The 13956-nt window shown below is 43.5% G+C and overlaps 1 protein-coding gene across 2 annotated transcripts in view; it reads left to right on the top strand.

Annotated features, from left to right (window-relative positions):
* The window catches only part of MCF2 (MCF.2 cell line derived transforming sequence), a 57931-nt gene that overhangs the window by 19709 nt on the left and 24266 nt on the right, over positions 1 to 13956 (top strand). For both annotated transcript variants that reach the window (XM_084294017.1, XM_084294016.1), the window contains 7 exons: positions 4330 to 4449; positions 5521 to 5637; positions 7802 to 7951; positions 10732 to 10856; positions 11329 to 11443; positions 11822 to 11941; positions 13123 to 13314. In XM_084294017.1, coding sequence (XP_084150143.1) covers positions 4330 to 4449; positions 5521 to 5637; positions 7802 to 7951; positions 10732 to 10856; positions 11329 to 11443; positions 11822 to 11941; positions 13123 to 13314 — 939 coding nt within the window. The remainder of the gene's footprint in view (positions 1 to 4329; positions 4450 to 5520; positions 5638 to 7801; positions 7952 to 10731; positions 10857 to 11328; positions 11444 to 11821; positions 11942 to 13122; positions 13315 to 13956) is intronic.

Raw genomic sequence — 13956 nt, 5'->3', positions numbered from 1 at the left:
GAAGGACCACCGGCGTCAATTTCCGTTGCTCGGGACCGAACTTACAGATGCTACTTTTTTCGTTAGGCCTATTGATTTCCAGCCTCACACGTAGCCCTGGGAACTGCAAAGAATATTCTCTGCAAAACAAATGCCTAAAATTAGGAAAAATCACATTGGCTATGTTGAGATGAGATATTCACTAAGGAGTTAACAACTGCGATGCTCTCAGGGTATGCCCTTTCTTGTGCTGCCTTAGCCCAGTTGTCTACCTTGATTGTAGCAGGGCTATCGGTGTGGTTGTAGTTGAGCATGCATTTAAACAAGTTGCTGAACTGGGGCCTTAAGGCACGCACATCTGCATCCTCAGGACAGGAGGAATTTTTCTGAACACATTCTTTGGGCAGTGAATTAATAGCAGTGAAATGTTGCCAAGTGCCCGATTTAGTGGAATCGTGCCGATAGTTTTTTGTCTTCCCTAATGTGCTGCAGAGGAATGCCAGAGGGCAAAAGGTTTAGAGGGTTCTCTTAGGTAGTTTATTATGCACAAGATTCTTTATAGCATTATAAAAAATAAGATGAAACAATGCAAGGTTAAGGACCCTTCTGTCTGCTTTCTGCAGTATGTTATGGGGAAAGTTTTTTTTTTTTTTTTTTGTTTTCTTCCTCACCCCAGCATTAACTTTAGTATTATTAGAGCTCAGTTTGCAGGTAACTGCTCTAGACTTCATTCCTTAGATGAACTGGAATTGTAGTAGTGATTAAAAATATATAGTCCCTTCAGGAATGTTATCCAGGGCATTACTGGTCTGTCTATCCATATTTTTAACTTTCATCCTTTCTCTTAAGTCTGCAAGAAGGCACAGGACATGGGTTAATTGCTAGCTGTCTTTCAGCAAGATTATATTTTTGCTCACTTGTTTTTTCCATGCTGGAAATACATTAGGTATGATTTTCAAAGCTGTATTTCTTGTTTTTTAGCTACTTATGAAATCAAGGTCAGGACTTAGAGGTATAAGATCAGCTAAAAATTCCCCGAGTGCTTTCTAAACTAAATGGAAATCAAGTAACCTGTCCTGGAAACGCAGCTACCTCTGAGGTAAAGCATATCAAGCAGCAAAAGGGGTACAGCTGTGCATGCATGGGCCATAAAGTCATGTTGGAGCAGAATTTGCCCCTGTAGCGGAGATGACAGAAGGACGTGAGTGTCAGGCTATGGGCCCTTCTTGTATGTTGCACACAGCGTGCTGGCATCCTGCAGTCATGAAGCCAAAGGCGTCCAAAGGCACCTTTGCTCTCAGAAGGGTGTTTAATGCCCTATGCCTGTTGTACTATAGTTTTGGCAGGCCCATCTCTGCATGAAGTGCCAAGCAGGGCTGAAGGGGACTGGTCCTCCTGGGGGATAAGGAGATGAGGCCAGGGGAGGATGCATCTGTGGCTGGTTTTTCTTCTCAGAGATATTCCTGACAGTTTTTTTCAATAAGCTAGGAGCCTAAAGTTCAGAGACCTGAACGCTCTTTTGTGTTCCTGAGCTAGAAACAGTGACTGTCCTCAGACTCTGCAAGACTTCACCACTGGAGTCACCTATGAGGGACTGATAACCATACAGAAGGACCTAAAATTACATCCTCCAGGCTCCTTTAAAGCACTGTAAGACCGCTGGCCTCACAAGGCTTTGGCTCAAATCAGTTTGGACAATTCATGTCAGGGCCTGTCATGGAACAGAAATGTCCACTCCTTCAGGATTTGCAGCTCCTGGTGGCTCCTTGGTGATATCTTTGAAATCTTCTTGGTGGCTACTGCTCTTGTCCTGTCTGGAGAGGAATGCCTGTTGGGAAATCACCAGGCTGTAAAATGCAGAAAATGGGGACTCGAGGGCAGAAGGGAAGGAATGCCACGATATCCTTGCAGTTCTGCAGGGATGTTGTTGCCACAAACACAGGTTGACAAGCCTCTTCCTTGGGACTTCCTTGTGCCAGGGGGTGTGCTGGAGCGAGAAGAGTGTCAAGGACCAGCCAGACCAGCCACAGACCTGGACAGAGCAATAGCAGCATTTACTGGGTCCAGCGGGCAGCCAGCGCAGTGGGGTGGGAGAGGCAGCCAGCTTCTCAGGGACACGCTGGAGGATAAGTGTTGAGCTTGCCAAAACTTTCCAGTGAAATATTCATGCTGCAAATTTTCAGTCCATTCAAAACGTTTACAAGGCCGTGCCATTTCTGGTGGTGCTTTCCTCAGTGAAGTTTTTCTGCATCCCATATAGAGATTTTTCTCAATCTCAATGTGAGGAACCACTCCAGGTCCTTGGACATATCCAAGGGATATCCAGTACCCTGGGGATGATTTTCTCCCCAGTTATATGGGAAGCTCAAGTTTAAAAATCCCAGGCTGAGCAGGGTCTCAGAGGTGTGGCCCTCCTCAGACAGAGCTGTGTCCTCTAGTGGGGCCTGTCTGTGGTGGTCTTGCAGCAGAGCTGATCCTCCTTTCAGAGGTAAGGAAATTAGGCACTGACGCAGGGAGCCAAACCTGCATCTCCTGCAGCCTCTCAGCCACACTTCCTTAGACAAGACCTGTCTCCCAGCTGCAACGGCCAGACCATGTTGAGATCTCAGGCCATCTGCAGGCTTGACAGGGGTGAGCACAGGTTGCTCGGCTTTCCTGTGCTGCAACCATCACTGCTCGGGGGGACTGGCAGCCATTTCAGAAACGCTGTGTGCTCGCCGAGTGCTGTGTGGCAGGGGTACAGCACCCAGGGCCTGGAGCCAGCACAAACTTCTTGGGTATTTAATGCTTTACTCTTCATTCTAATGCCAAGTCTTTGTCCCTGGCACAGTTCTCATTGACTTCCAAAGGGTAATAATTTGGTGCTTCATTCACATTCATTCATTTATAGTTTTTCTGCTCCTACTCAAAATAGCTGCAGATCAATGTAATGAATCTAAGTGGCTTATTTGATCCTAAAAGTCACTGTTTATGAGTTGTGAGCAATCCACAACCTGACCTTTCCTACAAAAGAAAACGTAGTGAGTGCGTTATAGTGCAGTTCATGGATAGCAGATCTCAACTGTAAATCATGGCTTTTTTGAACACACTAGTGCATGTTTATGGTAACAACCCTTGTTTTGAAGGCATAGATTAAGTGTCCTGCAGTGCAAAATACCTAAATATGTGCAGTACTCTTGCCCTTGGTGTAGGCACTGCTATCGCATCTGGTGTGTAGTTGCAGTTGGAGAGCAGGAGATGGGGAATTGCCTATATGGTCTTGCTCTTGGCATGCACACGTTGCACTTGTGCAGTGTGTGTGGGGGCTTACAGAGTGCCCTTTCATGAGATTTAGCTGTTTATCTGCTCAAGGAAAACTTTTCATATGAAAATACAGGATGAGAACTCTGATATCATTTAGTGCCCAATGGATTACGTTTGCACCTTAATATGTGAGGATCTAACAGCTTTAGTGCTCTTAAGTAGGTTTGAATCAAAAAATAAATGAGGAGGAACATATTGAGAAATCTAACCTGGCCTGGCTGGATCTCAGAGAAAATTGTACATCTTAATTAACTCAGCTCTTCGCATCATGTGCTTATCCATTATTTAATGATATGACTCCTAGTTTCTTAAAAATTCTTTTTCATTCTCAAGCACCCTTTTCACAGATCTATTTAAAAAAGCACCTGCCAACCATATGCTTGAAAATGTTGCTAGCAACATAGACAGGAAATTCCGAAATCTTACCACAAATGAAATGGTGCCCGATAATGAGCGGGGACAAGCAGGGTATGCTTGGTGCAGCTATGGGGTGATTATTGAGGTTGGAAATAAATTTTGCATTCCCAATTTGTCTGTCATTTCCCTTGAAATTTCAGACCTCTGTTCTCTTCTAAGTCATAATTTCACTCCCTAAGTTATAATGCTCACTGCAATATGTAGTTTTGGAGTGTATTATCAGCAGCCCTTCAAGGTGCATGGCTGATCAACTGCTTGTTCCAAAGGGAAGCGGGACTGCATAGTCCTCCTGCAGTGAAATCCTGTATCTCTAAACCACTTACAGTGTCTCCCTCTCATTTGGAAAATACATAGCTGTGAGCCTGAAGGAGAATTGCTGATATGCAGTGGGATTGCAGCCCAGCAGGCAAGCTCTTGAGCTGGCCCAACATCAGTAGATGTCATGTTACACCTGCCTTAGGAAACACATTGTCCAACCTAGCATAGACAAGAATCAGAAAAGGCTGTCAGGGGCAAACAGAAAAAAAGAATCCTAAGTTGTGAATAATTTTTCATCTTTTAAAGGTGTTTGAAAGCAGTTATTGGATGTGTTGAATGCCCAGGTTGAATGTCATCTCTGTTTTCTTGCAGGCGTCGTTCCCAGGGAACCTGCACTTAGTGATGGTTCTTCGTCCCACGGGGTTTTTCCAGCGCACCTTCACTGACATTGGATTTCGGTTTAGTCAGGAGGATTTTCTGCTCAAGTTACCGGTATGAGTGTGCAGAGGCGTTTTGCCTGTGTGTGATTGGTGGCTGCCTTTGTGCCTTGGGCCAGCTCTGCAGGCACTGACTTGAAGAGTAACTGGAGCATCTCTGCCAGTAATGCCTACTACTACCAAATGTCTCCTGTAGTGTTTTTGTGTTTACTTGTGCTCGGTTTGTTCACTGCAGAGCATGTCAGTGGTAGTAGTAGGTGGTGGGCTCACCAGCCCATCCTCACCCCTCAAAGAGGGTGCATGCCTCCATAAAAGATAAAGCCAGGCTCAGGATTTTTTTTTTGTTGTCTGAAACGTCAAGACACACATCCAGAGAAGCTTTTGCTATGAATTCCACCCGTAACCATAATTTTCATCGCAGTGTAAACACCATACCAACTTTGTGTTGCTATTTGTTTCTAAAATAGCAACTGAAATGGTTTCATGTTCTGAAGTCAAAGTTTCCAAGACTTCTAAAGCCACCTTGATTAATGGACATGGTAAGAATAACTTAGGGAAGAAAAGTACTTTTATGGAATGTAAGGCTAACACAATTACAAACCCAAAAAGCAAACAAATGTTTTCCTTTAGGAAATAATACAATTTTTACAAACTGCATTTTTCACTCTAGAGTGATTGTCACTTCCACAGTTTTGGAAATTCATGACTTATCACAAGAAAGAATAAGACACAGAAACTCATATTAAAAACTGTGTTTTTAGGTGAAGTTGGCCAATGCTTTGTGATGTAGTAAAATTTGTGTATTTTTCCAGATTACTGGTTATCTCTTGAAAAAAACCTTTATTTCCTCTGCTTTCAGCTCTGATGGGCAGTTAGGTACTGCAGCATCTCACTGTACTTTTCATTTAAGGAAGAAAGCACCTGGGAGATCAGGGTTTGCTTACAAAAATGGTCATGCGTGTAAAATAAAAGCTGCGTTAAGCCATAAGCATAAGAAGAAAGCCATGCTGTAGAACAATATATAGAGCAAACCCAATTTGTAGATACATCAAATATTTCTAAGCTTGCTTTGTATATTGCCTAGGTGGAAGTGATCAGCCAACTCATGATGTTGCTTTGTTTGTAGGTGGTTATGCTGAGCTCAGTTAGTGATCTGCTGACATACATTGATGAACAGCAGCTGACCCCGGAGTTCGGAGGCACCCTGGAATACTGCCACAGCGAGTGGGTCATCTTCAGGACTGTACGTACTGGGGCTCGGCACTGGGCGCTTGGGCATTGGGGATCCACTGATCCTTCTGACCATGCTAAACATTTCCTATAAGGCAATGAGCATTGCATAGCTAAAAGTAACCCCTGGAGCAATTATGTTTCCGTGATAAGATTTACAGAGGTGTCAGGCGGAGTTAAGACTCTTAATGGATTTATGGGGGAATTGGGTGGTGAGCTCCCCTAGGCTCCTTTTGAAGCGGCTACTGAAAGATGTCATCTTAAATCTTTATTAACTTTCCCTTAATGGCAGATACAAAATAGGCTTTTTTTATAATGGTTGCTTCATGTGATTAATACCACAAATGTGTTTGGGATCTAGGGCAGTAAGAATGCTGTCTGCATACTGAATTCAGACACCCCTCTCCCTCTTGTTTTCCTTTGCAAGAATTTTCCTTTAATGTTGCCAGGATGTTTGTGGAATCGGTCATGTAATTCCCTGAGCTGCATCTTGCCATGCATTTCTGTCCTTCCTCTACGTTCTTAGTTTTTACTGTGAGTTTGTCTATCAGATTAATGGCAGGTTGAGTTCCCAGTTACCTTTACTGGTAATAAAATAGCAATGAAGATAACTACTAGACTAATCCTTGTGCCCCGTGTCCTGCAGCAACAGGATGTACATCTCAGCATGAAGACAAAAGGCCAAGACATTGTTGCTGGAATAGTTCAAGTTATTGCTTCTGCCATTAACTTTTTGCCAATTTGCACTGACGCATTGCCACTTCCATGATTTTTTAAGATTTTTGGCTCTTAGTTTTGTTCTTTTGCACAATGTGTTACAGTGACAATGACATAGCTCTCACACTTTGAGACAGAAGTGACAAAATGAATGACAAAAATGCTAGGGTTAATCTAAGAAAAAGATGAGCTTCTAGAACATATCTGTGTGTGTTAAGATAAGTGTCCGTATTAAAAACATCTTCTAAAATGTCCTTATAAGGTGCTCATAAAACATTTCCTGAAATTTCCAAGGGAAATACATGCTGTTTAAATGGAACACAAATGCAGTCACTTATGTTTGAGTATATTATCCTGTTCCTAAAAGTAGAGACAAAGCTGTTTCTTTGTTCCTGATGGACAGGGTTTCAAGTCCAGGGTGACCATTTGTTTTTGTAGCCGTGCCACTTGTCATGTAGCATGGCTATGGAAGGTGGGTCTCACGCAGCACCCTCCAGGCATGCCGCAAAACAGTAATTTTTTGCCAGCTGAGCAGGAGATGGGTAGCTCCTCACTGATGTAACCGTCTGGTAGCAGCTGAGGCAACGAGAGGTTTCGCCCTCTCCTTTTAGTGTAACCAGTGGGAAGATCAGAGCAAAGAACGGGACTGGGAGTGCCCCACCTCGCCCTGCAGCGTGGGATCTGGCTGGTGTGCACAGCTCCCAGCAGCACTCATTTCCATCCCAATGTCAGTGTCTGCAGTTTGTCTCCAGTGCACGGCTTAGCTCCCTGCTGCTGGGGCTGCAGCTCACCAGGAGCTGGGGTTGCACAGTGCCAAATGGGGACGGGTCTCACCAGGGGGCCAGGGCAGCTCTGCCATCTTAACAGCACGTAGCTGTGGCAAGTCTGTGCCCATGCCTGAAAGAAAGCTGGGGTTAGTTGTTTGGACAGATGTCCCTTGTCTTCTTGGTGTAGCTGCGGGTGAGGTGGCTGTGATGTAACCTGCTATTTTGGCTTGCAGAGCTGGAAACATCCATCAGCAGGAAGCCAAAGGCATCCCCTAAGTCCTTCTGTCTGCAGGTGGTTCCAGGTGTGGGTTAACCAGAGGAGAATGATGGTAGAAAAGGAATTTGTAAGACAGATCCTATGGTGGCTTCTACCACAAACCTCTAAAGCATGGTAGGAAAAATCTCACAGTGCACAAGAACAGGCAGCAGAAAAAGCATGGGATATTTGTCCCCAATATTAATTTAAGTCCCCGCTGTGGATTCAGACTGTGTTAAAAGCCATCTGGCCGTGTGTTGGTGGCCACTAGCTAGCACACCACAGCACAGAACAGATGCATCAGCAGTGGACCTCCCACCCACCTCTTCCAGAGCAGGCTGCTAGACTCACCGGCAGCCTTGGCTCTTAGTGCACTCTTAGCGAGCTGTAGGAATATCCCAAATGCCGAGCTGATTGCAGTTATTGTCTCCCACCAGGCAATAGAGAGCTTTGCGCTAACTGTGAAGGAAATTGCACAGATGTTACAATCTTTTGGCACGGAGCTGGCAGAGACCGAACTACCAGACGACATGTATTCAATTGAGCGCATCCTGGCCCTGCGCACTGAAAAGTACTACCAGCTCAAGGTATGTCTCATCACAAGCTCAGCCGCTGTTTGCATAGCACGAAGGAATTTCTGGGGCTGGTCTGCCTCTGTGTTTGATGCCCGCTCCTCCATCCCTCCCAAGCATGTGTCTGTGTTGAGAGACAAAATAAAACAGCATGACTGTCTGTATATTATACATGCATTTGTCATGCATTCAAGTAAATTACCATCCAGAAAGCAGATGCCTCCTTACTTGATACAGAAAACGATGTCTAAAATGTGCTGCTCCTCTGGGGTTTGCTTGCCCCTCTGGCAGCAAGGCAGCTGGGAGGCTTCATTGCTTGCCCCAGCTGGGGTTCCCTCCGCTTCATTCCCACTGCTGAAGAAAGTTTCAAGCAGAGACCATGAGCAGGTCTAGAGGGATGATTTGTCCCCAGCTCCCTCCACCTTCACGCAGGGCTGCACACTTACTGTGTGTTGCTTCCCCAGGGGGACTTAAGGAAACTGTTTGAGAGCATGCAAGGTGAAGATTTCTTGTGAGTGTACAGTACAGAGCACTCCTTACGTGACCCCTGTGAGCCTTCATGTTTCATATTAAACAACATTTTTTCTTTAATATTTTAAGATTTTTTTTCAACTATTTTGACTGATTAAATTTTTATAGGATTTAGTGGAAGCTGTAGAGCAGCCAGCTGCTGCTATCACGCTGTTGTTTTTGCTGCTCCTGCATCTTTCTGGGGACAGCATAGGCACGTCCCCAAGCCCTCACTTCAAAATGATTCTTGTGCTAATAGCAGTGCTGTGCAGTTGAAGAATGAGGTCCTCTGCTTTATGGCAGGATGCGTTCACATAAATCAAATAAGTGTATCTGTTTTCATTTATAATCATTTGTCGTCCAAGTGACAGTGATTTCCCAGGAGGCTACCAGTTAGAAATATGCAAAATGACATCCGAAGGGTTCTGTGTGTAGGTACGTATGTATGGGCATGCACATATGTACAGGAAGTGAGATTATAGCTAATGAGAGGTCCTTTATTTCTTCTTTGGAAACGAACAGGGTTGTCATAAAACAGCTGCTACGTATGTTGGTGTATGACTGACTTAGACTTTGTGCTTAGGATTATGTCCAAAGCGTAGGGAGGAAATATGGATTACACAATTTAGTCCTGTATATAAACAAATCAGTAATATATACTTTTCTCTGTGGTGAAATAAAACATGTCATGTGTATTCATTTGCATATAAAGCACAGCAGTGCTCAATACAAAGCATCTGTTGCTTTTAATGCCTCATCTATTAATTTAAAATATCAAAAACATTCTTTGGCTTCCAACTAAAATCAGTTCCATTGACTTTTTTTTTTTCTTTTTTTGTTCCTTCTAAGACCATGAAAGATGAAAGCAGATGAGAAACTGCACAGATTGTGGTGACAGCAAGACATGGGATCTTTGTATTTCTCTTTACAACCAAAAGATTGGTACAGCTGATTCCTGAATTCAAATAATGAGTAGATCAGGATAATTTATGTAGCTGTGATACTGAACAGAAGCTAGTTGAAAACACAATGAAGAATTGACAGAAATTAATTAAACAGAGTAACTGAAAAATTAACCTCTTTAATATACTGAATGGGACAAGATCATGTTAGCACCTGTTTGAGAGTTCAGCTACTTTGTCTGACATATAATGAAAGGCTTTGAATCAAAAGCAGAATTTTGGTGTCTGAGAGTGAGGTGTAACACAATGAAATAGCAGCTACCCATGGTCTAAAGAATACTGTGCAACTCCTTTTGAGTCTGCTGTGCATGGTAGTGTCAAAAAGATTAGTTGTTTTTCCTTGCAGTCATCTTCCATGAAGTTTTAGTGACAGGGATGGAAACTGGCAGTGGACACTTCACATGCAGGAGAGGAGAATCTCCTGTGGCCATGGCCATCTACTCCTGGGCTGCTGTGTTCGGAAGAAGGCTGTGCTGCCCTGAAGATGCTCGTAGGTTTAGGTTGCTGTGAGCAATCTGGGGCAGGCAGAAGTTTAAGTAAGACGGTGCTTTCTGAATCTTCTCCCCAAAATTGTTTTGCCATTGTTTCTCTTGCAATAGAAATCTGGTCATTGTCTGGGATGGACTCTTTCTCCTCCAGGAAGTGGCACTCTCTTTCAGTGGTTGTTCCAGCTCAGTTCATCAGCCACATCTATTTTCTGCTTCCTTCTCATCTCTGCGTATGGTCTCTTCTTTCTGAAAATAATTGAATAAATTGTCACGTGTTTGCTTTGGGGCTGTGGTCATGGCAGGACAGACAGAGTGCCTCATCTGATACTGATGAACACACTACATTTTTGAATTTTCTCTAAGCGTAGGTTGCATTGAAAGTGCTGATTTGCCTCTCTACATAGAGGCTCTGTCTCTGTCCCGGCATTACACCACTATGGGATGCTATTCTAGCAACCTCCTATGAAGACCTAGGTGGAAAAGCACATTCCTAACCTGCAGAAATGCTTTCTTGAAAACATGAACCTGTAGATAGATAAACCGTCCTGCTCACCAAGACAGACTGGTAGTAATGCTGCCCTCTGGCATCTTGAATCATTTTATGGCTTCATGTTTTTATGCATGCCAATTCCCAGCCAGCATGGTGACGAGTTCATAGTTTAGCCTCCCCCAGCTCCAAGGTTTAAGGAAACTAAAATGTTTGCTGGGAGTCCTTTGGTCTGATGGATACCAGTGCTCTGCTTTTTGTCAGGGAAATGTAGGCAAGAGCAATGTGAAATGACTTACCCTTACCTCACAGAAATAACCTGAGCCAGAAATGTTTTGCATTATACAGGAAGATATTACAGCAGTCACAAAAGAAGGAAACTTGCTTTTAAGCAGTTTAGAAGAGCCTGAGGTGGGTGAATGCAGTCAGGACCAGCACCGCGAGAGGCCTGGGGACTGGGAGACTGTGAATCGGTAAGTGCAACATGTTGCTAATTTGCCTTGTTTTTCAATGGAAACACTCAATTTATTTGAATACAGATGTGTTGCTTAGGTAGCCTATCAATAAGGTACAGACAGAAATACCAGAGTTTTGCTCCAGACCCACTGAATTGCTGGATAACTTCTGTCAAGCACCTTGGACTTAATCTGATATTTTTTTGAATTTATATGATGGGGCTGAGGGGTAGATGAAGGGTTCTCCCATGCAAGGCTCTCGGATATTATTCTGATAAAACAGAGATGGCAACAACGTCTTCACCCAGATACTGTTGTCTGCAGAGATGATTTCATGAAAAGTCTCTGAGATCTTCACAAGCCATATATGCATGTCTGTTGATTTCTCCTGAGAGATGGAGTCCTGAATAGATGATCTTCCTATTGTTTGTCCATCTGTTTGTCCTCTTTTTACAAGCTGTTCTAATCCTGTCCTTTTTCTGTACTCAAGGCTACTTGGTCAGTTGCGTGAGATGGAGACTGCATTTGATGGTTTCTGGGAAAAGCATCAGTTAAAAATGGAGCAATATTTACAACTATGGAAGTTTGAGCAAAGTTTTCAAGAGGTATGATCAGATGCACTACTTCTGTTGGCAGAAGTAGTTGGGGAAGAAAAGGAGGGGAAAAGGGAGAGATTTTTTTTTTTGTCTTTTTATTTTGAGTGTTTAATTTATGCTGCTGCTCCTTGCGTCTGAATAGCAGCGCTAGCTAACTTGGGAAAACCACTGTGCTTCTTCATTCAGAGCTAATTTAGGTATCACTGCCCTGCAGTCACATAGATTTAGCTGACAGAAGCATCTTTGAATTTAGAAATTAGCTCTTGGACACTAGTTTTATTACTGGATTTAACAGTCAGCTAAAGTGTGATTAATTTTGGTCTGAGAATGATCTTCTGTCTGTGCTTTGTATAATTTTGCAGCAGTCTTTTTTTTTTTCATGTCTAGGTCAAGAATGCCATTGAATTTTTAATGGGTCAGCAGGCGGAACTGCCCGACACTGGAGACAGTGTCTCACAAGTGAAACAGAGGCTCAAGGATTTGAGTCATTTTGATGGTATGGCTCAGGTGAGACAATCTACCACTGAAAGATACACTAATGAAACAAAAGAGGCACATTCTATGTTTGTGGTAGGTGTTTTTCTAAAACGACCTGATTCTGGTGTAATTTGTTGGTAAGTGGCTGCAAGACAGGATTGATTTCATGTCTTTCTGTTCTGTGCAGCAACACTGTGATCACGCTGAAAACCAGGAACAGGGTATTTAATTATCACAGTTAAAATAAATTGCTGAGCCACCACGAAAATCCAGAGCAGATAAATGTCTGAACATAGGGGAGGCGTGGGAGTTAATGAGCTGGAAGAAGAATTATTTATATGTTAAGTGCTTTTAGCAGTGCTAATAGGCAGACTTGTTACCAGGCACATGGAGAGGCAAAAAAGTTGCTATCTTGAAGTGTCTGCAATTTGAACGTAACATATGGATGGAGGCTAAGAGATGTAGCAGAGAGAACGGTGAAGTGAGATGATTCACAGGCGCCAAACTGAGGATGTGACTTCTGCAAAAGGTGGTGCTTGGCAAGCGGGCCAGGGCAGTGAGAATGTGAGGGATTTGGGCACAACCCCCAGAGGTTCCTTTGAAAATGGGAGTCATGGGAGAGGAGATATCTAAGACTTTTGGCCATTTGGAAGAAATTTTGTTGAGAGAGTGAGGAGGAACAAAAGGCCTGGCAGACAGTGTGCAAACAGGGAAGCAGCCTCAGCAGAAAGCCAAGCCTGGTGAAGACGTAACCATTATGCTGACCAGGAAGTGCAGACAAGACAGCATGTTCTTTGCATCAAGCTTTGCTGTAAAGAACCTGGTTTGTTTTCACCACAAACCCTAGCTGCTCAAATTCCCTTTCATGCTTATGAGCATATTGTGCCTAAACTGGACATCAGCTACATTTTTTTTAGAATGCAGTTCCTGGAAATGGCAGCTATACGTTGCCAGCAGCCATTTGCAGCATTGCTGGCTTGGTGAAATACTGTCCTCTTCTTCATCCTCCTTTTGGATAGCAAAAGTTTTTTTTTCCCAGATGATGGGTGCCATTTTATCCTGCATAAGCCACCCATTCTGGCTACTCCTAATGGCAGTCATCTCCATGCGTACCTGAAATCTGGTAAGAAGAGCAAGTGCATGTTGTTATATGTAGGTATTTTGGCATTACTTCAGTAAGTGTGCAATCTATTCTCTTCCTTTCACTAAAGGATCTGATAGGGAAGGCTCAGGTTGTGATACTACATGGACACCAGCTAGCAGCAAATCATCACTACGCACTCAACTTAATCTGCCAGCAATGCAACGAGCTGCGGCACCATTCTGATGTCTTGTCTGATGAAATCAAAAGGAAGCAGATGCGACTGCAGAAGACCTTGGATCTTCATACCCGCCTTCAGCAGGTAGAGCTCAGAGATTTGGTGCCCTGGGAAGTGGATGGTTAGCATCTGAAATTTGCAACTTCACTTCAGCAGTTCAGGAAAGTGTTCCTCCACTGTGAGGCTGACAAGTGCTTTGCTCCTCGCTAAGTTAGCAAACAGGTGTCTGCTGGTCCTATGAATTCTCAGTAGAAAGATGTGAGCATCTCCAGAGGGCAATTCAGAATGCCAAAAATTAGCTTTCATGGAGCATTGGTGTATCAATTGACTTTCAAGGTTTCCATACCCAGTGCAATAGAGGTAATGTTTTCAGATAAACTATCTCTTTTTTATTAACAATTTATTAAGAATGAACACAGCTGACTGTAAACTAAGATGACAGATAGGTAGATAGACGCAGCTGCTGCGTGCTAGTGTGGAAGTGGAGTCATGTGGCTCCAGCACGCTTTGATATCTTAATCAGCATAAAAAATTCATTTAAGGAAATTAATGCTAATTAGGCCAGAAGGCACACAGCTGTAGTATGCTTAAGGCCACTGAGAGAAGCAGTGAAGTTTGACCCTGTTCCATTTCACTGTTTAGGGTGATTAAGGAACTTGTTTTTTTTTTTTCCTGTGTTCTTCACTTTAACGTTGCATTAATCTGCAGGGATTTGTTGGCAGCCTC

This window comes from Netta rufina (assembly GCF_964035555.1).
Source record: "Netta rufina genome assembly, chromosome: 12".
Classification (NCBI taxonomy): domain Eukaryota; kingdom Metazoa; phylum Chordata; class Aves; order Anseriformes; family Anatidae; genus Netta; species Netta rufina.
Note: the sequence above shows the minus strand (reverse complement) of the source record. Positions and strands in the feature narration are given on the sequence as shown.